A 22,349-nucleotide genomic window follows, 5' to 3' on the forward strand; every position below is an offset into this window, starting at 1 on the left:
ACAGTGCTGCAAGAGGGCTTTGTTTGGTGTGCATTTGCTACACAGAGGCAATCAGATCTTAAAATTCCACATGCAAGGTGCACGCATGCGAGAACTTCAAATTTGCAGCATGACAACGCAACAAATACGTTACATTTTGCCGGATTTGAGCCAAATCCTCACCACCCAAGTTCTGAAGTCGAGTCCGAGTTCGAGTCCGAGTCCCCCAAAAAACGGACCTGAGGCATACCAATCAGACTTCTGAAGGTTTTTTTTTTTGTCCACTCCCCACCTTCCTCATTCCCTCACTCCCCCCCCCCCCCACCCCCACCCCTCCTAACGGGTTACAAAACAACCTTTCATGATCCGTTTCTTTTTCTTTTTTCTTCCTCCTCGAGCTTATTATTCCTGTGTCTCTCCCTCCCATTCTACGCCCTCACCCATTATGCCTCCAATTGCCACTCACCTATTTGTTCATTTAATGAAAATGTTTTTTATTTTTCATACACCCACTGTTAGGTTGTCATACATTGTGTTCCAGCTCATCGCTGAGCCTGATTTTGTATACAAAGCCAAGTTGACATTTTTAAAACTTCATAAAAGTGGCATTTCATTGAAAAACATCTTCCCAACTACTACATTGCACCTTTTTTTTGTCAATATAGGCTACTTTGAGGAAGAAGGTAGAACTTGTTATTCCTGTGTCTCTCCCTCCCATTCTACCCCCTCACCCATTATGCCTCCAATTGCCACTCGCCTATTTGTGCATTTAATAAAAATGCAGTAGATGCAGTGTTTGTCTTTGTCTTCTACCGACTCCTCTCCAGCCTTGCCACCCCAGCTCTCTCTGTGCTTTGTCCCCCAAATATTCCTACAGGACGCACAAGATCTGCCAGCAACCCTCTTATGGTTAAACTGCCAAAATCTAGGCTCTCTGCTCACCTTCACTCTTTCATTCCTCTTTTCTCCCACCTCTGGAACAAACTCCCTCACTCTTCAATCCCACTCCTCCCTCCAGGCCTTTAAAACAGCTGTTCACCACCATCTCTTATCTTTCCCCATCCAAAACCTTGATCTTTTCTACCCCCACTAATTCACCCCAGATCCAATTTTTGAAATTCCAACTTCTTTCAAGGAAGTCGTTGGTGTCCATGTTTTATACCTCCCACCTCCCCCCAAGCCCTCTCCCTCCCACAGATCTCTCGATGTCCCTGCTGTCAAATGTTGTTTGTGTCCTTCCCCCTCTCCCCATCTTGTCTACCACTGTCGTTATTATACGTTTTATGTGTCGGTTTGACTTTGTGATTAATGTTAGCTCTTTCACAAGCCTCGTTCTTGCATACAAAAAAAAAAAAACTAGTCATGCTATTGAGGGATATCGATCTGCATTTGGGATAGATAGAACAATGCAATCCCCTTGGTTCAGACTTCAGTACTTGCTTCAAAAACTCAAGTTAGCGGTCTGCAAAATGACTTTCAACATTTCAATTTTGGATTCAACAGGTAAGTCGGTTAATATTTGTATTACAGTCCATACTTGTACCAGGCTTGGTCGAAATCCATTCAGTGGTTCACAATCATCGCGGTAAAAAAGAACCCCGATAAATGGATATACAAACAACCAGAAAAAAAAAAATACCCCTGGTCTTCGGCTGCAGAGGCACAATTCCTGATGCTCTTCTACTTACCGAGGGACGCCGAGGCTGAGATTCCGGGATCAGGTTCTTATCTCGGACCTTTCGGAAACTCTCCCTCTCACGACTCCGAGTGAATGGTGAAACTGTGAAGAGCACAACAGGATGCAGTCACAAACGACAAATTTACAAACTGGCAACAGGTTCAACAAAGATGTCTCCAAAGTCGGACTAACGTGTTGATACATTTCATTATTGCAGCAATACCGCTCGAAGTCTGAGCTTGTGCAAGGAATTTGGAGATCGGCCAAGCACAGAATTGCAGAATTGCAATACACCAAATCCTTCCCTCGATTCATTTATAATACCACTGCAAAATTTGTAGAGACCCTCATTAAGAGGCAACCAAATTTACAATTTTTCCAATTACACCCTCCACCACCGAGGGTGGGCAGTGTTTTTAACCAGAGGTCTGTATGTCTGTCTGAACAAGATATCTCAAAAGGTTATGGATGGATTCGGATGAAACTTCGACAGTTTGGGTGTTTGACAAGGACAAATCGATTTTGGTGAACATCCACATGAGATTTGTTTTTGATATTTTCAAAGCGATTCTTCACCATTGAGATGGGGCCAAAAACGACACAAAACAGGATATTTCAAAAAGTTGTGGACGGATTATGACAAAAAAAGGTTGTGGATGGACCGAGTTGGGTAGGTGACAAGAACAAGCCAATTAGATTTTGGTTCCGGTCCGGTTACAGATTCGGCCCATCAGTGGGATACAAAATCATGGGTGAAATTGTCGAAATTTAAACGAAATAATTTTTTTAAAATTAAAGGAAAAATGACTCCTTTCTGGGGGCAGGGGAGTAGTTCAGGAGTGTGCTCACCCATAAAATGTTGAAAAAAAATTGGTCAAAATGTGCATTTTGGGGGGTGACCTTGTCGAAGTTGTAATAAACTATGCAGATAAAAAGGATATTAAAGGATGAAGGAAGGAGGCTAATGCCAGAAGGGTTCAGGATTGAAGGTGGGGGAAAAATATTTCAAACAGCTGTTTTTTTGTTTTTGTTTTTTTTGTATACAAGATCGAGGCTCATGAAAGAGCGAACATTAATCACACAGAAAACATATAACATCGGGAGCGGTAGACAAGATGGGGAGAGAGGGGGAAGGACACAAAACATTTGAGAGCAGGGACCGAGAGACATGGAGAGATCTGTGGGAGGGAGAGGGTTTTGGGGGGGAGGCATGGGAATGGGGGGGGTGGGAGAGGTATAAAACATATGGACACTGCCAGGACTTCCAGGAAAGAAGTTGGAATTTCAAACAAGGTGGATCTGGGGTGAATTAGTGGGGGTAGAAAAGATCAAGGTTTTGGATGGGGGAAGATAGATGGTGGTGAACAGCTGTTTTAAAGACCTGGAGGGAGGAGTGGGATTGAAGGGAGCGAGGGAGTTTGTTCCAGAGGCGGGAGAAAAGTGGAATGAAAGAGTGAAGGTGAGCAGAGAGCCGAGATTTCGGCAGTTTAACCATAAGAGGGTTGCTGGCAGATCTTGTGCGACCTGTAGGAATATTTGGGGGACAGAGCACAGAGAGAGCTGGGGGAGCAAGGCCGGAGAGGAGTCGGTAGAAGACAGAAAGACCACCTACCTGCCTGCGGTGAGTGAGTGAAAGGCCCTCAGAGATAGCTTCATCGCGGGAGATTCCAATGATTCTGAAAGCTTTGGTTTCAACAGCGTGAAGCCGAGCTAGGTGTGAGGCAGGAGCACCGGCCCATAGTGGAGAACAGTATTCCATTGAGCTGCGGATGAAAGCCTTGTATGTGGTGAGGAGCTCAGGTGTGTCTAGGAAGGACTTCGCACGACGGAGGATGCCCAGTCGGCGACTGGCTTTGGAGGCCAGCTTGGAAATGTGGTTTTCCCAAGAAAGATCATGGCAGATCGTGAGACCCAAAAGCTTGAGCGACAGAACTTCTTGGAGAGGATGGCAAACTGGGAAGAAAATGGCGAGCTGGAGCTACCAAGTTATGTGGAGGGGAAAGGAGTTTGAGGAGACCAGACGAGGAAGTGCAGACAGCATTGAAGAAGGTGAAAAGGGAAAGGGTGCAGGCATTGATGGTGTGCAAAGTGATGATAAATGCAGTGGGAGAAGGCAGAGTCAGGTGGGCAAAGAGGTTGTTGCATGGAATACTTACCCTGCGCAGTCAACTCTTCTGTTTTTTAAAAGAGTTGGAAATGCGAATGGTTTGCAGTGGGAGTTTGTTCTGCCTTCTCCCACTTGGAGAGGATGGTAACAGGGCCAGCGCAGGGTAAAAGGGTTGTTTTGTTTTTTGATCCAATATAGGTGACAGGACCACGTGAGCAATTGCATCATAAATTTATATTCTCCAATAAATTGTTGTGTAGATTACACTCAATACATTTCAAACTAATCAGACTAAGCATTGTCCTGTCAAATTATGATGTCATAATTAAGGCACCAATGACATCGTTAACACTTATTCCCCATATGGAGTTCTTGACTGAGCCACGTTTCAATTTTTCCCATGGAGCGGTTTTGGAGATCGAGATACAACGTTTCAGTTTTTCCAAGATGGCACCTGTGCCACATGACGTGCGCCATCAATTATTAAAATATTCTTCAGGAGGGAGGCACTCCTATGGTGAAAACGTACTGTCAATCAGACCAAGAATTGCAGAGAAAAATAATTCATACTGATCGAATCAAGTGTTGTACTTGTCGAATTATGACGTCATAATTAAGGTACCAATGACATCAACGTAACTTATTCTGCGTGGGGAGGACTTAACAAACCATGTTTCAAAATTTTCCATGGAGCAGTTTCAGAGATAGAGGTGCAACGTTTTTCGATTTTTCCAAGATGGCGCCCGTACCACGTGACCTATGACGTCATAATTGTCATTAAAAGTTCGACAGGAGGACACTCATATGGTGAAAATTGTGTCCATCGGACTAAGTTGTAGAGAATGTTGTTTTTTTTTTTTTTCATACTGATCAAATCAAGCGTTATGGTTATGCTTGCTGAGTTATGACATTAACATCTTATTCCCCATGGGGAGTACTTCACAAGGCACCTTATTTAACTTTTTTTTTTTTTTTTTTTTTTTCTCCATGGAGCAGTTTAAAATAGAGGGCCAACGTTTTTCCAAGATGACGTCCGTACCACATAACCTATGACGTCATAATTATGAATAAAAAAATTATACAGACGGAATGGAAAAATTGTCAATTTGACTAACGGTTGCTGAGAAAATGAATTTTTAAAATGCAGACACGTACGCCACACGTACACAACTGAATGTCTAACCCTTCTTTTCACTTCGTGAGCGCAGGGTAATACACAACAACAACAACAACAACAACAACATGCATTTTAAAGGCCATTTTCCCTGCTAGAGCGGGGGTTAGCCTTGCGGTCCCCATGACAATCTTCTCCATTTTGCCCTATTTTCTGCATCTCTCCTTGTTAACCCCCTTGCCCGCATTTCTTCTTCCACCATCTTTAGCCAAGTCTTTCTCGGTCTTCCCCGTCTTCTACTTCCTTCTACATTCATTTCCATCACTCTTCTCAACCAGTCACTTTCATCCTTCCTCAACACATGACCAAACCATCTCAACCTGTTCCTCTTCACAGCATCAATCACAGGCTTTATTCCCATCATCTTTCGCAATTCATCATTTGTCTTCCTCTCTCTCAACGACACTCCGCACATCCGTCGAACCATTCGCATTTCCACCATTTCCAACCTTCGTTGCTGCTCTACGTTCATTACCCATGTCTCGCTCCCATAAATCATAACACTTCACACATGCAGCATACACCTTTCCCTTCAGCTTCAACGACTCCCCTCATCAGCACGCCACTCAATTCCCGAAACTTCTTCCATGCACATCTCACTCGAGCAACCGTTGCCGAGTCTGATCCACCTTCTCCATTCAGCATGTCTCCAAGGTAGCAAAATGTTTTCACACCTTCCAGCTTCACGCCATCTCCAAGATCCAACTCAACATTTCCTCCATCTGCAGCTCCCTCTGTGCACACCTTACATTTGAATGTAGCTGCCACACTGGTTAATGACCCTCTCAGACCACTACATTTGTGATGAACCCACTCAGCGCACATTGTACACTGAATGGAGTTCACTCCGACACCCTTCCTACACACAGCACAGGGCCACTTCCCAGTTCTTTACCACTTGCCATCACCTTCGTCTTTCCGATATTCACCTTCAGACCTTTCGTCTCCATACATTCCTTCCACGTGTTCATCTTTTCCTTCAGTCCATCCATACTTTCCGCAATCAACACCAGATCTGCATACAACAACACACGGTAAACCCTCCTTTACGTTCTGAGCCAGCACCTCCATCACAGCTACAAATAGTAGTGGACTTATTACCGACCCCTGATGCACTCCCACCTTCACCTCAAACTCACCACTGTTCCCGTCCTTACAGCTGTGCACGCTCTTTTGTACATTGCCATCACTACTCTGATCAACCATTCCTCCACTCCTAACTTCCTCAATGCCCATGTCAATACTTTGCGTGGAACCCGATCGAATGCTTTCTCCAGATCAACAAACCCAAGAAACAACTTCTTCCTCTTCTCCATGTACTTCTCCTGCAACTGCCTCACAATGAAAAGCGCGTCTGTCGTTCCTCTTCCTGGCATGAATCCAAACTGCATTTCGTCGATCTTCTTTCTTCCTTATCCTCCTCTCCAACACCTTCCAATACCTTCATTCCATGCTCCAATAACTTTATCGCTCGGTACGAGCCACACTCCAGAGGGTCCCTTTCCCCTTGTATAGAGGGACGAGGGTACTCAGTTCCCAATCCACTGGAATGCAGCCTTCTTTCACCACCAGATGACAGATCTCTGTCATTCTCTTCACACCCCAACTTCCTGCTGCCTTCAACATATCTCCCACAACTCCCGTCGGCCCTCCCGCTTTTCTACCCTTCATTGCTTTTATCGCTTCCTCAACTTCCTTCTCAGCTATCTTCTCTGCCGGTCCTAAAACTGGGTTACTCTCTATGTTGCCATCCCATTCATTCTCTGTATTCAACAGCATTTCCATATATCTTTTCCATCTTCCTTTAATTCCATCTGGGTCGACAACGATTTGTCCCACTTCATCCTTCAAGCAAATCACATCACACCTTTCGCTATCTGCTTTACAATCCTGAATACTGCTTTCTGACCCTCTTCCGAATCCAAGCGTTCTCCGAACATTTTCCTACATGCCTCCTGCGCCTTTGCTACCTCTTTCTTTGCAGCCTTCTTAGCTGCCTTTCACGCCCCCGTACCCTTCGCCTTGTGCCACTCCTTGAACTTCTTCCTCTTCTCGTCAATCCTCTTTCCAACTTCATCATCCCACCACCATTTTTCCGAGTGCCTCAGTTAGGGTGCATAAAACGCCCCATGATTTTCAAAAAGTTGTTGTATTTTAATGTCTATTCCCTCAAATGTTACACTTGTTGGTAGAAGTATGTATGCAAAAAATAGATGAAATCAGAGGTGGTCCTGGGTGGCCACCGGCCACTTTTATATATTTAGGGCCATTTAGGGCCACAGCTAAACTACTTTACAAGATAATGTAAAATTAACTACAAGATAATGTAAAATTAACCATTATACCTATATACAAAAGTAAAGTCCTACTTTTACTAAATGCCTAATATCAAACAGTTAAAACAACCTTACATGTCAATGTAAAATTAACCAAAATCGTTCTTCATATTACAAAGTTGTAGTACAGTGTTGTAGTATTGTACTTTCATTGATTAAAAGTTTGAAAATGTATTAAGCACAACGCCAATGTCACTACTCCAACTTTGCTCGTTTCCGCAAATTTGGCCTCGCTTTGCGGTCACATTCAACCACTTGAAGAAGATTTTGGAAGTGGTCTTCTCTTCTTGCAGTTGAGACAAAATCAGTTGCGAGCTTTACTGCTCTCTCCGCAGGGTCATTCACAACATTAAGCCCATCCACAATGGACTTGGCTGCCTTGAAGTGCTCATTGTTCTGCCAAGTGTCAACATCCTCTGTTAGGAAGGTCATATCTAGGTGAAGAAGGTTTACTGTAAACCACGAGTCCTCGTTCACAAGATCAGCCAGGGTTGTCGCTTCTGTAATTTTTGGAAATGACGGTTTGCCATATCCAGAACCGTAGCGGTGTTTTGGAGTGCTTGGCATTTCATCTGGTTGTATGGCCAGTAACACATCTGCAAGGGCACGACGATCCTTTTGAGGAATTGCATTGCTGAACAGTGCCAAAACAACCAGTTCTGGGGTTAAATACCACAAATGTCTATCAAAGGCTTTCACAGCGCTGACTGAAATGGTTGAGTTGACAGCTTTATAGTTGAGCAGAGTCTTGTAAAAGCACAAATCAAACCATGGGGCATTTGAAGCAGACTGACATATGAGCCACCAATCACAATAAATATAAACAACAAAAACAACAAACTCCTTCAGTTTTTTCTGTTGATGTTGTGTTGTTACAGTTCCTCGAGGTAGTAGAGAAATTTGCTCTTCAAGTAGGCATATTTTGATGGAATAAAGAATCTTTGACATCCACCTTGCTTTATGCATGGCCCCTGGTCTGTGGAGTGTTCCTTGTTTTGTGACATCATCATCGAGGACTACCTGGCAGAGTTGTGCCATTTCCTTGTAGTCTTCCCTACAGTATGAAGCGCTTGTGCGGATTGTGCTTAAAACCTTGTTTTTGCAGGATAAAAGCAGCTGTTGTGCATAGTCATTGTACATGGAAATGTCAATTTTGGTTAAACTTTCATTCTTTGCATGCGATATGCATTCCCAATTCTTCTGGAATTTTTGGAACAAAGATACTTCTGGAGACTTTGATGCCTCAATTTTGAGAACGTCAAACACATGATCCAGGATTACCTCTCCAACATGATGGCGACATGCACACCACAGAAGAGCACGGTCCAGTTTTGATTGAATGGTAACACAGGCAGCTGTAACGTGTCCAGTGTTTGATGCTGTTGTGTCAAAACATAAGTTGACAACTGATTGTTTGCACTTCCATGAATGTAGATACGTGTAAGTGTGCTCGGCAATGATGTCACCTGATGACCTATCACTTCCAGGAGGATATCTAGCCACCCCCAGTAGCTTTACATCAGTGGCATTCCCAACCAACACTGGCAATCTTTCTTCCTTGACATTCTTGTTTGTGAGCGTTGGTATCTGCTTGCCATCCCAGTGAAGTGTTGCAGCTGTTGGGGCGATCCAATTTTCTTGAATATCTTTGGCGATAGCACTTGTTATTGATCGTCGAGCCTTATCAGCAGTTGAGTACGACTTGGCCACACGACGTGGATCACCTCCTGCCTCTTGAATTACAGCTTTGGTGAGCGCAACCTGTTGAACAGGAGTTATGTTTAGTCGAGTAGCAACAGACACAACTGAATGTCTTTTCAGAATATCATGAGGAATAAAGGCAGATGTACCTGCATATGTTGATCTGTGGTGACTACGCTTCCTTTGAAACTCTGGAATCGCCTCTTCTTCAGTTTCTTCCAAGCTATCTGCAGAGTCACTATCATCAGAGCATACAGAACTAATTGTCATCTCTTGTACACTGGATGATTCATGACGTTCTCGTCTTGAAGCTTCCGCTAAGAGGCGTTTTTCTTTTCTATGATCTTTATCAACTTTCTTCTTGTCAACACCACCAAATGAGGCTACTCTGTCAGATTTCATTGACTCTAAAAATACTCTATCTTCCTCATTCTTAATGTTTGTCATTGCATCTTTTGTCCATACACCAAAGGTCTTATCAAGACGTTCATTCATGGTTTGCAACTTAGCCAAAGTGCTTGGAGATTCTCGGCGAGAAACAGGTATTTGACGCAATTTGTTATTGTCATTAAGAAGGTCAAGTATTAGTTTGCAGCATTGATGGTCTGAAAGCATAGGAATATTTGCTTTAGTGTAGAATTTTTTCAGCTGGATAAGGACGATGCTGGCAGATTTCCATTTCAGTGGCTGAGTTTGTTTGCCTTCACATATTTCTTTCTGGATGTACCACATCACGCATCGAAGAACCTGCCGGCAAGTTGGGAGGCGGACTCCTGTCAATGTACCATCTGCTTCTGTAAAAGCATTGCCAAGACCAAAAATGGCACTTGCTAATCTGGTCTTCTTATCTGCCATCTGAAAGAAAATAAAGGATATTATTAGACTACTAGTATGGGACCCACGATTAGACCTCCGATTTCATTCATGTAAAAATACAAACTAATTATCAAACCATCGTTTTTTGCATAAAATTGTTATATTTGTATTCCTCTCATCAAGACCTTCAATTTGATACCAAACATGACTAGGTTTGGGTGTAAAATAACAAAATCAAACATTTTTACATAGTGCGGCCCCGAAAATGGCCCTAAATATATAAAAGTGGCCGGTGGCCACCCAGGACCACCTCTGATTTCATTTATTTTTTGCATACATACTTCTACCAACAAGTGTAACATTTGAGAGAATAGACATTAAAATCCAAGAACCTAAGGGCGTTTGATGCACCCTAGCCTCAGTGGTCCTTTTGTCCATCCACATACCTCACCAACGGCTCCCAACAGACTAGCTTTCATTGACACACAACCACTTTCAAGCTCAACCACATCATCGTCGACCCGACTCAGCCTCTCTTTTAATGCCTCCCTTACTGTCACCTCTTTCAACCTCCACACGTTCATTCTCGGTTGGTACTCACCCGCCGAGCTCTCCTCGCACCTTTCACCCTTACGTCGCACACAACCAAGTGGTGCTGTGAAACAGCCTCCTCCCCCGGGATCACCTTTGTGTCCCGGAGGTGCCCCCGATCTCGCCTACGCACCATCAGGTAGTCAACGGTTGTCGTCGACCCACCTGACGTGTATGTAACAAGCTTATTATCCTCTTTCTGGAACCGAGTATTACAAATCAACAAATCAGCTCCATCAGCAAACTCCAAAATCCTTTCACCTTCTCCATTTCTCACCATATCCGTAACCCCCATGAACTCCGTCAAAACCATCCATACTCCTTCCCACATGTCCATTTAGGTCTCCTCCTACCACAACAACTTCCTCATCTTTCACGTTTTCCATCAGCTTCTCTATCGCACACCAGAACTTGTCCCTCTCTTCATCACTTCGACCAACCTGCGGAGCATATCCCGAGATGACGTTCACCAAGAGCTTTCCAATCATTTTCACCATCAGGGTAATGATCAATGTTATTTCCTCAACAGTACAACCATCACAATACAAACCGGAGAGTTCATGGAACAAATTGTTCGTCTTGAGAAAAAAAAGACATGCAAATAATCTTTTAAACCCTTGCTTTGCGTTTCCGAGCACAATTGGTTCACGAGTTATCAAGTGACCACTATATTCGTGTGTGTGTGTATATGTGTGTGTGTGTGTGTGTGTGTGTGTGTGTGTGTGTGTGTGTGTGTGTGTGTGTGTGTGTGTGTGTGTGTGTGTGTGTGTGTGTGTGTGTGTGTGTGTGTGTGTGTGTGTGTGTGTGTGTGTGTGTGTGTGTGTGTGTGTGTGTGTGTGTGTGTGTGTGTGTGTGTGTGTGTGTCTGCAGCATAACTACCTGATGATATCATCCGATCTTGATGAAACCTGGGTGAGAGGTTGATATCATGATCTAGTTGTGTCCTGCGTAGCGTGGGCGTATTGCACCCATTGTGGGTGGAGCCACACCCGAAAAAGATGTCTTTTTAGGGAGTATTCGATTTCAAGCTACATCTTCTCCAAGGGGTTTGATGGAATCTGACAGGGGGTTTCGATATTTGGTTAGGCCAAAGTCATGTCTAGCCCCACGGAGCTCGATGTTTCATTTTCGCCCCAAGGTCACGAAATTTAGAAGTCACTTTTTGATGGTTTTATTACATTGTTCGCTTCCTGATGGTGTGAAAGGTCGTACATGATCTTATATTATCACATACATAATGAAATAAAAGTTTTCCAACAAATTTCAGAATCCTCGACCTTTGAAGGTCACGAAGGTCAAAGTTTCAAAGTTGTCGGAATCTAACCGAATTTTCGGTATTGTGTAGCAAACTAACCTCATAACTGATTATACATTATTTTCTATCTCATTTCAAGGTCAGTAACCTTCGTTTTGACATTTCCCGGCCTGGCCTGTTTCGGTTATAGTCCGTCCTTTGTCATTGAATACCGCTCGCTCATGAACCATCGTCGTCTCCTGACTTGTCTATATTAGCTTTGTTCCTGACCTTTGAATACCAGGCGAATTGGCAACCATACGAAACTGACACGTCAAAAAGAACAGTCCAGACCTGAACCTTCTGCCAACTCTTCGTGGAAAAACTGACAGTTTTGGAACAATCTCCAAGAAAAAGATTCACTCAACAGATATTTTTTGACGAAGTTAGCTCTGTCATTACATTGCAAGGCACAGCTATTTTGTCCGAGACTCACTGTTACTCGCCAGAGCACACGGCAAATTAGATTAGTCGAGACAGCACAAAGTTTCTCAAGTACTGCGAAGCTGGGGATTTTTGGAATGGCAAAGAAGGCGATTTGTGTTCTAGTGCTAAAAAATATGTTCAATTTAAATAAGTTTTAAAGGTTGTATAAGAAAAAAAAAAAAAAAAAAGTTTCCTCGTTTATACCACCTTATTATGACCAAGTATGTACCCCTCTTTTACACCACCTTATTTGACACCACCTTATTTGACACATTTAACTTGTTCGGCATGTCCTTTATGTTCCTAAGAACAGCATGTTTACTGTTTGGCACGATTTTGAATTTTGTTTGCCTGCCAGACAAATACAATTACCTCAATCCTCTGCGCACATGCATGATCGGGACAAGATTCCGTACAATTTAGCAAATTTCGGCACCGACACTGCATGTTGGTGTTAAGATTCATGCTCTACAGTATTCAAAATTCAATTGGAATAAAGTAGTTCCTCGATCACAGACTGACAAACAGGGTAAACCAATTGCTTAACCGTGCTTCATGCGCAGGGGAATAAACACCAGCAATCAAAACCTGCACATTATTCAAAACACTGGTAATCCCCCCTCTGCAACCTCAACACCACACCCTGCAGGCAAACCAATGTCCTTGCATCTCAACACCTAGTCTGAGGCCATACATTACATGTATACCTTTATTGTCCAACATATTTGGAGGTAATTGGCATTCTTGAGTCGTTGCCTGGACCTTGCGATACATTTGGGAAGTCACCCTTTCTTCAGGCACTGAAGGGAGAGCATCAACGCACTCTAGAAAATAAAATCAAAATGAAAAAATTACCGCAAATCCTTTATTTTTAAAATCGATATATCCACTAAAGTACAAATCAAATTATCAGTGTGCAATGCAAAACCGCTTGGATCTGAAAGAGCAAATCGCAAATCTATGGGTCAAGTTTTGTACTCACCACGGACAAGGTTCCTTTGCTTTCCTTTCTTTAATTGTGAAGGAGTGAAAACCTGCAAAACAAGTTGTTTTTTTTCATTGCTTTCAGTGTCATGCTTATTGTACAGCAAATATTTTCCTTTAAAATTTCCTCATTATTTGATCTCTTGCAATACCACCATTCCGGTAAAATTTCCAAATAGTTTCAATTTCTTTTAAAATTTTACAGGAATGGACACAACAAATAGATTAAAATAAACAATTAAAACAAACATTGCTACTTTTCCAAAACAAAAATGAAACAAAACAAATTACCCACATGAAAATAAAATTAGTTCAAATGTATTCATGTAATAAGGCAGCTTGCTTTAGCAAACAGTTCCTTCCTTCAGTCAACTCCCCCCCCCCACAGGAAAAGCAAAGGTGACACACACACACACACGACAGAAAATTGTTCAAATAAAAAAAAAAAAATTGGTATCCACAAATGTATTTCTTTGGTTTGCAGTGAAACAGAACAAAAAAAGCTGAAATAATTACTAAATCTTAGCTTATTCCACACAAAAATCCTAAAATGGCCAGGACAATCTTATCAGCACCTTTCAGGAGTTTAGAAATAATTACATTTCAAGTCGGTGATTCTCCTTTACTTTGGAATTGAACTCACATGTGGCGAGCTGCAGATGCATGCAATATAAAAACCACTCATTCAACCAGTTTGAATGGAGAAAAGGAGTCATTCTCCTGTTTTGTGTCACTGTGTGCACCGCACCGTGTGAACATTGAGAATTGTGTGAACCGCAATAAACATGGAGAAAATAAAGAAAACCAGAGAATAGTCTGAGGTCAGGCACAAGATTGTAGCTAAGTATGGGCAATCTCAAGGCTGGCTACAAGTCCATCGCCAGAGACCTTGATGTTCCTGTGTCCACAGTACGCAATGTTATCAGGAAGTTTAAGGGTGTAGTACTGGTGAACAGGTGATTTTTTTATTTTAGCTGAGTTTCCTTAGTCTTATAAACAAGAATCATGCTATTAGAGGTCATAGAAGTACCCCTAATTATTGAAAAATTCAAATTTCAATTCAATTCAATATAATATTTTGCATGAAATTTGTTATAACTTGGGAAATGCATCATTCTTTTGGGCTGAAATTGACAGGATATTCAGAATATCACTTCCTTTAAAATGATGAAGGCTTTTGTTTATAGGAGTAGCCATTGTGGATTTATTGAAGGACAACCAAGTTTTATCTGGTAATTGGCATAATTAGCTAATTAGTGAACATTTGACATAATTTCACAAAATCCTCTCATCAGGTAGTAGAGTAACACATGTATAATACATGTACCAAGTTTTGTGTGAAAATAATGATAGGTGACATAGAAGATAGAAGTAGAAATGTGTTCTTTGTTTTTCCTTGTTTTTTATCGACGGTCTAATTTATGCAAATTATATGCATGTAATATGACAAAGAAGCGTTGAAACTGGTCTGAGTTAAAGCCAAGATTATATCTTTCAAGAAAAACTGAAAATTAGATATTAACTTGACTTTGTTTTTGTGTAAAGGCCTCTCAAAGGTACCTATGTAGTTTTCTCAATTTTTCACCAGTACTACACCCTTTAAGGGCCATGGCTCTGTAGCCAACATCCCTGGTTGTGACCGCAAGAGAAAACTTGATCGAAGATTGCAGCGAAGGATTGTTCGAATGGTGGAGAAAGCACCTCGATCAACTGCCAAACAGATTCAAGCTGACCTTCAGACACGAGGTACGACAGTTTCAACTCACACCATCCGTCGCCAACTCAATGCAAGACGGTTCTATGGTATGAGACCCAGTAGGACCACTGCTGAGAGACATAAGAAAGCCCGACAAAGTCCAGATGTAAATCCCATTGAACACCTGTGGGGAGAGCTGAAAACATCAGTTGGGAGAAGTCACCCTTAAAATCTGGGAGAACTTGAGCAGTTTGTACAAGAAGAGAGCCAAACTGCCAGTAGAGAGGTGGAGGAAGCTCATTCATGGCTATAGGAAGTGCTTGACTGCAGTTATTTTCTCCAAAGGATGTCCAAAGGATGAGCTAGGCTGGAGAGGAGTCAACAGAAGACAAAGACCACCAACCTGCCTGCGGTGAGCGAGTGAAAGGCCCTCAGAAACAGCTTCATTGCAAGAGATACCAATGATTGAGAGCTTTGATTTCAACCGTGTGAAGCCGAGCTAGGTACGAGGCAGGAGCACCAGCCCGGAGGGCAGAGCAGTATTCCATTAAGCTGCGGATGAAAGCTTTGCATGTGGCGAGGAGCTCAGAGGTGCTAAGGAAAGACTACGCATGGCATAGGATGCCCAGTCGTCGACTGGCTTTGGAGGCCAGCTTGAAAATGTGGTTTTCCCAGGAAAGATCATGGCAGACAGTGACCAATGCTTTAGTGACAGAACTTCAAGAATATTGTTGATAGTAAATGGGAGGGTTTTCCAGACAGTCTTTTCGGAGAGACAAAGTGACAGTGAGATTTGTCAGGATTGAAAGACATGTTCCACTTGTTTGACCAGTTTGATTTTGTCCAAGTCTGCAGAGAGTGAAGAGGCTGCTGCCTGCAGATCTGAGGGTTGAGATATGGAGCGGCAGAGTGGAGTCGTCAGCATAGATCATCAGCAACAGCATATGGAGGATTTTCCAGAGAGTCGGAAAGATCATTGATGAAGACCAGAAAAAGCACATGGCCGAGAACACTGCCTTAAACTCCAGCCTGGACAGGAAGGGGAGATGAGAAACCCATTCAGGGCCACATGTTGACTACGACGAGAGAGGAAGTCCGCCAGCCATGCGTGGAGATTTCCATGGATACTACAGGAGGAAGGTTTGGTGAGCAGAGCAGGGTGCCAGACAGTATCAAATGCACGAGATACGTCAAGTGAGACGGTTCTGATCTCCTGTTTGGTGGTGAGGACCTCCATCCATTGTTGAGAGTAGAAGCAGCATGTCCAGAGTAGAGTGACCTGGTCGTAATTCAAATTGATGATCAGAGATAAAGCCATTGGAGAAAAGGAAAGATTTGATATCCGAAGCAATGATCGATTCAATGACCTTGCTGATTGAGAGCAGGGTGATTGGTCTGTAGTTGCAAGAAACCAATTTTGCACCTTTTTGTGTAAAGCGGTAATGTTGGCCGATTCCCAAGCTGATGGCAGATGACCGAGCAAAAAATGCGTGAAGATGAGAGAGTGTGTGAAAGAGCAGCAGAGCAGGATTTTAGGACCCATGGGCTGATGCCATCTGTTCCAGTTGCCGAATCAGTCAAGGTTTGACAGAAACTTCTCTACCTTGTCGGGAGAGAAGAACACAGCCCCGAAGCAGCTGCATACAACTGGGTATGGTGGGTACAGAGATGGGTTTGAGACACGAGTTTGAGGCAAACTGAGTTTAGGCATTCAGCTTTTTCACGTGTGGTCACAATGAGCTGTGTAGTCGTTTGAAGTAAGGGAGGGGACAGAGGGGGTACAAACCAGAACCAGATTTGACCAGATGCCACCAGGATTTGGAGGATGGAGACAGGTTTGAGAGTTCAGTCATGAGATTAGAGAGATATTGTTTCTTTGCTCTCCTGAGCGTAGACACTTGTTCCGAGCTCTATGAAAGGAATGGAGATTGCCTTCCATTGGATTTGCCTTCCATGAGGCAAAGGAGTTGTTTCAGGGCAACTGCCTCACCACAAGATTCAGTGTAGCATGGACAGGAGGAAGGGTATGACAACTGACGATGATGGGATAAATCTGTGCATGAGAGAGCAATTTTCTTTGGAAGAATTCCCAGGATGTGTTGTTGTCAAAAGCAGTAGAAATGAGACCAGGCCAGATGATTTATGGCTGCTTGAAGACCGTGCCAATTGGCTCGAGTGAAATGCCAGACTCGATGCTGAGGAGGCCCTCTTTGAATGGCCAGAGATATCCACTTTAACAAGGAAATGATCAGATGAACCGATTGGAGCAGAAGAGGAACAGCAGACATTTGCAGGGAAGTTTGTTATAACCATGTCTAGAAGAGAAGATGCTCTGTTGACTGAGATCCAAGTCGGGAAATTGACAGATTGTGTCAGTCCCAATGAGTCGCAGTAGTCCTTTGCTGACATGCAGTGGCTGGTGTGATGTACCCACACACAGCCAGCTGGCATGATGACAGATGAAGTCACCACAAATGAGGAAGAGAGTTGGGATGAGTGGATAGAAGTTGGTCCATGTTGTCAGACAGCAATATGTAAATAGAGTCATCACTGTTTGGAGGATGGTACAAAACACATATGAACAAAAGGTGGGTGCAGAGAGCAAGCCATAGACAGAGGTACTCATGGGGGTGGGATAGAGACAGCAGTGCAAGGAGTGAGGGAGAGTTTTTGATAAAGATAGCAACTCTACCAACAAGAAGGCTCAGGTCTATACCTTCTCTCCCCTTTCCCAAAGTATATATTAAAAAAAAATTTTTTTTTTTAATATATATTTCAACTAAGAAACTCCCTTCCCACCTCATTTTGTGAACGTACCGAGGTAAAGCTTGCATCCCTAATTGGGAAAATTGCACTTGCCATTTTGAACTGTGACACAAACAGATATCATGCACAACTCAAAGGATACTTGGGGTTTTCAACCAAGCAAATTCCCAATTTCCCTGCAGCTTGCCACACAAGTGTCCTTTTTAGACAACGTAGAACCACCTTTAGAGGCCATTTTTCCCTGCAGAGCAGGGGTTGGCCTTTTTCGGGAACCGTGGTCCCCTTTGAGATATGTTTTATGGCCGGATGCCCTTCCTGCCACCAACCCTGTTAGTCACCTCTTGCGACACCAAGGGAATTACCAGTGACCTGGTACTCAACCCGGTACCTGGTTTTTAGTCTCTCACTCGTGACCTCAAGTCACCTGGTTTTTAGACAACGTAGCATATGAAGAATGAACGGTAAAGTGGTCGCAGGGCATATGGTTAGTCAAGAACTTTACATTTTATTTTCACCAAGAAGAAAGTGTTGCATTTATGTTGGTTGGAATGGGAGTGAGGAAGAGGGAGAATGCAGGGTGAGGGGAGGAGGGGGGAAGAGGTGATATCTAACTGTCCAACTAAACTGACTTGACAAAGGGGAAGGGCAAATATACCTGTACAAAGAAAAAATAAAAAAGAAAACTGGATTCAGAATTGGACAAAAAAAAATTATATCCAAAGGAAGTAAAAAAAAAAAAAAAAAAAATTAAACCTCATTCTAAAAAATTTTTTACCTATAAAATGGCTGCCAGGTCATATGACCGATGACATTTGAATGATCAAACTACACTAACAATAAGTTAGGGATATTGAGGGAGTGACTTTTTATAGGGGTTAGGGTTAGGGTATTGAAATCAAGAATGCTGTGTTTTTTCACACTCAACCATAGAATTAGGACCAACAACTTTGTTCAACATAATACACAAAATCAACCACACCAAAGAACCTGCCAATATGCCTAACTTATTGTGAGTAGTGTATATTCCTGAAAAACTCGATCATGTGCGTGAAGTTTCACATCGATCTTGCAAATAATCATCGATCAGTTCTGGATCTTGCAAGATAACATTGTAAGGCTTCTTGTTCACATAATTAAAACATTCTGGCTGCCAGACCATGCGACCAATCACATTAAAATCTTTAATGTGTATTCCCCTTGACGACATGATATTACTTGTGTAAAGTTTCACTTAAATTGCTTAAGCAGTTTCAAAAAAAATTCAAAAAATTAAATTATGGCTGCCAGACTATGCATCGATCAGGATGAAATACAAAACATTTCATCCTCCTCCTGAAAGCATCTTGCTTGTCCTGTGTATTCCGACCCAGTCCTATCTTCACAGATGTCCCAGTTCCTAATGTTGTTCCACTTCCCTATCTTCCACTCCTTTTTAAATGTTCTGTGTGTTGGCTCTCAAACGAGCCTCGACCAAGTATACAAAAATAAATAAAAGTTTGTGTGAAGTTTCCATTCGATCTGTCTTGCCGTTCTGGACGAGTCGATTTTTTAAACGGCTTACTCTTCAAAAAAAATCATAACTGCCAAAACCACATGACATACGATGCCATGGCCATGATGGATGGGCTTTTTGTTCGTCATGGATAGGCAACCATGCCTGTAAATTTTTGCCTCGATTTGTTCAGCCGTTTGAGGGAAGGGGGGTGAGGGGGGGAGGGATTAAAGTTCAATCCAATGTGACCGACGACAATTTAATTCCCCCAAACAATTTTCAATCATTTTCAACCCTCAACTTTCATACTGGTTGGATTAAGCGTTCCACTTGTCGATTCACGTCATAATGGAGGCACCTATAACATTAAAATATGCCATTCGCCATGGGGAGTACTTTTCAATGCACAATGTTTCAATTTTTTTTTCCCCAAGGAGCAGTCTCAGATATAGAGGCAAAGGTTTTCGGGTTTTTTCCCCAAGCTAGCACCCATACCACATGACCTATGACAGCATAATAAGCATAAAAAATTATACATGAGGAAACGTTCCTTTGGTGAAAATTTCCTGTCAATCGGACCAACGGATGCAGAGAAAGTGAATTTTAAAGGGAATAAACCCACAAAACCCCTGGGGAATAATAATCTTAAAAACAACAGTTTTCCACAGCCTGAAAGGCATGTGGTACCGTAATAATTTAAATCGGCCTTCTTGCTTGGTCAACATTTAAGGATAAAGCATTGACAAGCAATAGGTTGATCAAGCATCGTAAAACTCGATTTGCCCAACAGCATCCACCTGCGTTAAAGTTCCTTGTAGGGAATGTAGGGGAACTTCGTTTTATTAAAGCACCCTTCGGGCCATGCGGTGGTGCACAAGAATATTAAAATCGGACAACTTGCCCAATCTGACATAATACGCACATTTGTGGTTCGCCGAGAAGGCAAGGGGATGTCACTTTTCAAGTATGGTGCCTGGATTTGCTCCAGTAAATGCTTGTTCAATTCAAGGATCTGCCACAATTCAACCTGAAATAGAGCGCATCATGATCCAAACAATTTTACTGGGCAAGTTCTTTAACTCAACGAAAAGAAATAAAAATCACAAACATGCAAATATTGCATCGAATAAAGAAGCAAAAGGTGTTACAAGAAGGAGATAGTATGTTATGCTGTTAAATACCATGTCATAATATATATGGGAAAAGTGCAATTGTAGACCGATACAGATAGAGAGATATACCCCTGCCATCGAAGGTGGATGGAGGTTATGTTTTCACCCCGTCTATTTGTGAACAGGATATCTCAAAGTTGGACGGATTCGGATGAAATTTGGTTGAAAAGTTGGGTGTGTGACAAGGAATAGTTCATTCGATTTTGGTGAAGATTCAAATCTGGATCCATAAGAGAATAGTCATTCGTCAACATTGAGTGACAGGGAAAAAAAATTATATATATATATATATATATATATATATATATATATATATATATAGCATTGTATCAAAAAGTTTGGGACAGATTCGGCTAAAACTTGGACTGGTTGGTTGTGTGCTCATCAAGAGATCATTCTTTTGGAGGAAACAAAATGTTATATTTATTTAAACTTGAAAAAAAAAAAAATCTTTTCTTTAATAGCCAACACAAGACGTGCAAACAGCACACGTCTCCAAAACAGGACACCACAAAGCTATTCCTTCAATTCTGAAAACATGGAATCAATTTTTAATCTCACAATTTGCAGTCTCAAAATCAATGACATACCGTTTTGTTCATCCCAACATCATCTTCAAACCACTCAACTGTGACAAGACCTTCGTTGGTACAACAAAGAACTGTCGCGACTTGTATTTTGCCTTGTTGGAGTAAGGCATTGCCAGCAAGGGTAGGAAAAAAAGTGGAAAATATATAAATAAAAGGTCAGTGCACTTCAATAACAAATCTTTATTGTCCCATATTCAGAGAAATTATTCTCTTCACAAATGCATCTTCATGTTGTATAATAACTTTCACATTGCATCGTTTACAAAGTGTCCCGAATAAAACTAGAACAGCACTCAGTAGAGCGCATACCGCTGTCAGGCTAAATTTAACATTTTGTATCCCTCCGATAAGCATGATCTGGATCCGGACATGAACCAAAATCTAATCTTGTTCTGCTTACCTACCCAACTCATCCAACTAGTTTCGTCCACATTCATCCATAAGATATTGTGCTATATTCATACAATTTTTTTGGCCCCCATCTCTCAATGGTGAATCACTTAAAAGTTCTTATCCAGATCCTGATGCGGATCTTCACCAAATCTCATTTCACACACCCAACCTCTACACCAAATTGGCCGAATCAGCCCACAACCATTTACATGTCCTGCTCAGACAGGAGTGAAAACACAACTCGGGCAAAGTCAAAGGCATACAATCACAAATCCCCACGCTTCCCACCAAAAGATTGAAAGACAAAAAGGTTCCACCAGGTTTGATGCAATATCAAAGAGTTTTTTTTTTAAAGCCTTCCATTTTGACCCCCACCACCCCAAGTCCCCACCCCTGGAGCATGAAATGGGGGTCAAATCCAAAATAAAATTGTTACATATTTCACGTCTCCCAATGTTGATTGCATATGCAGAGTTCCGTTAATAAACGTTTTAGAAAAGTGGCCGTAATCACATTTCGTGGTATTTGACCATTTTTTATTCCACCCTGGGGCTGCAGGGGGTGGGGCCAAAAAAAATTATATTGCCCTCACATCTTGCCATGTAGGGATCACAACTACCATGTTTGGCGAATTTCTGAACAGAGGTGTGAGGGCCCCGACCTTATTTATACACCGGATTAAGAGGCAGCCTCCCAGGACGCTACACCCAAATTCAGGCCGCTAGCTCGTCATAAAGACTGAAACCACAGACTCCAACGGGACTGAATAATAGGTGAATTTTAGGTGAACAATAAACGGTTTCACCACCTCATTTCCTGCTTCGATTTCGACACGTCATAGCACACACAGCACGGGCGCCGCCATCTTGGATCTCGCAATGTTAAAGGTCCTCACGCCATACAACTACGTCACCATCAACTCGCAATTTCATTGGTTGCGAGCAGCATCAAAACATCGGCTCAGAATGGAAACCCCAGAATCAAAAAGTTCGAGATTCAAATATAAATTAAAAACAAAATACTCCGTGCATATATGTATGTGGCCAGGTCCACAAGGGAAAACACACCAATTCCTTGGGTGTGTTCCATTACCAATCAGCTTGTCGAACGCACAATTACACAGCAACACTTTTTAACAGGTTAAATGTAACCGG

General features: G+C 42.3%; 1 protein-coding gene across 1 annotated transcript in view; it reads right to left on the reverse strand.

Moving 5' to 3' along the window:
* Positions 1-20,888, reverse strand: part of LOC137421608 (kinesin-like protein KIF2A) — a 59,724-nt gene extending 38,836 nt beyond the window's left edge. Inside the window, exons 1-5 of the mRNA XM_068107829.2 lie at positions 20,803-20,888; positions 19,963-20,067; positions 13,085-13,136; positions 12,810-12,926; positions 1,668-1,759 (exon numbers count right to left, since the gene is read on the reverse strand). Coding sequence (XP_067963930.2) covers positions 1,668-1,759; positions 12,810-12,926; positions 13,085-13,136; positions 19,963-20,067; positions 20,803-20,814 — 378 coding nt within the window. The 5' untranslated portion in view covers positions 20,815-20,888. The remainder of the gene's footprint in view (positions 1-1,667; positions 1,760-12,809; positions 12,927-13,084; positions 13,137-19,962; positions 20,068-20,802) is intronic.
* Between the last annotated feature and the right edge of the window lie 1,461 nt (positions 20,889-22,349).

Source organism: Myxine glutinosa, chromosome 2 (genome assembly GCF_964187855.1).
Source record: "Myxine glutinosa chromosome 2, kmMyxGlut1.1, whole genome shotgun sequence".
NCBI classification, from domain to species: domain Eukaryota; kingdom Metazoa; phylum Chordata; class Myxini; order Myxiniformes; family Myxinidae; genus Myxine; species Myxine glutinosa.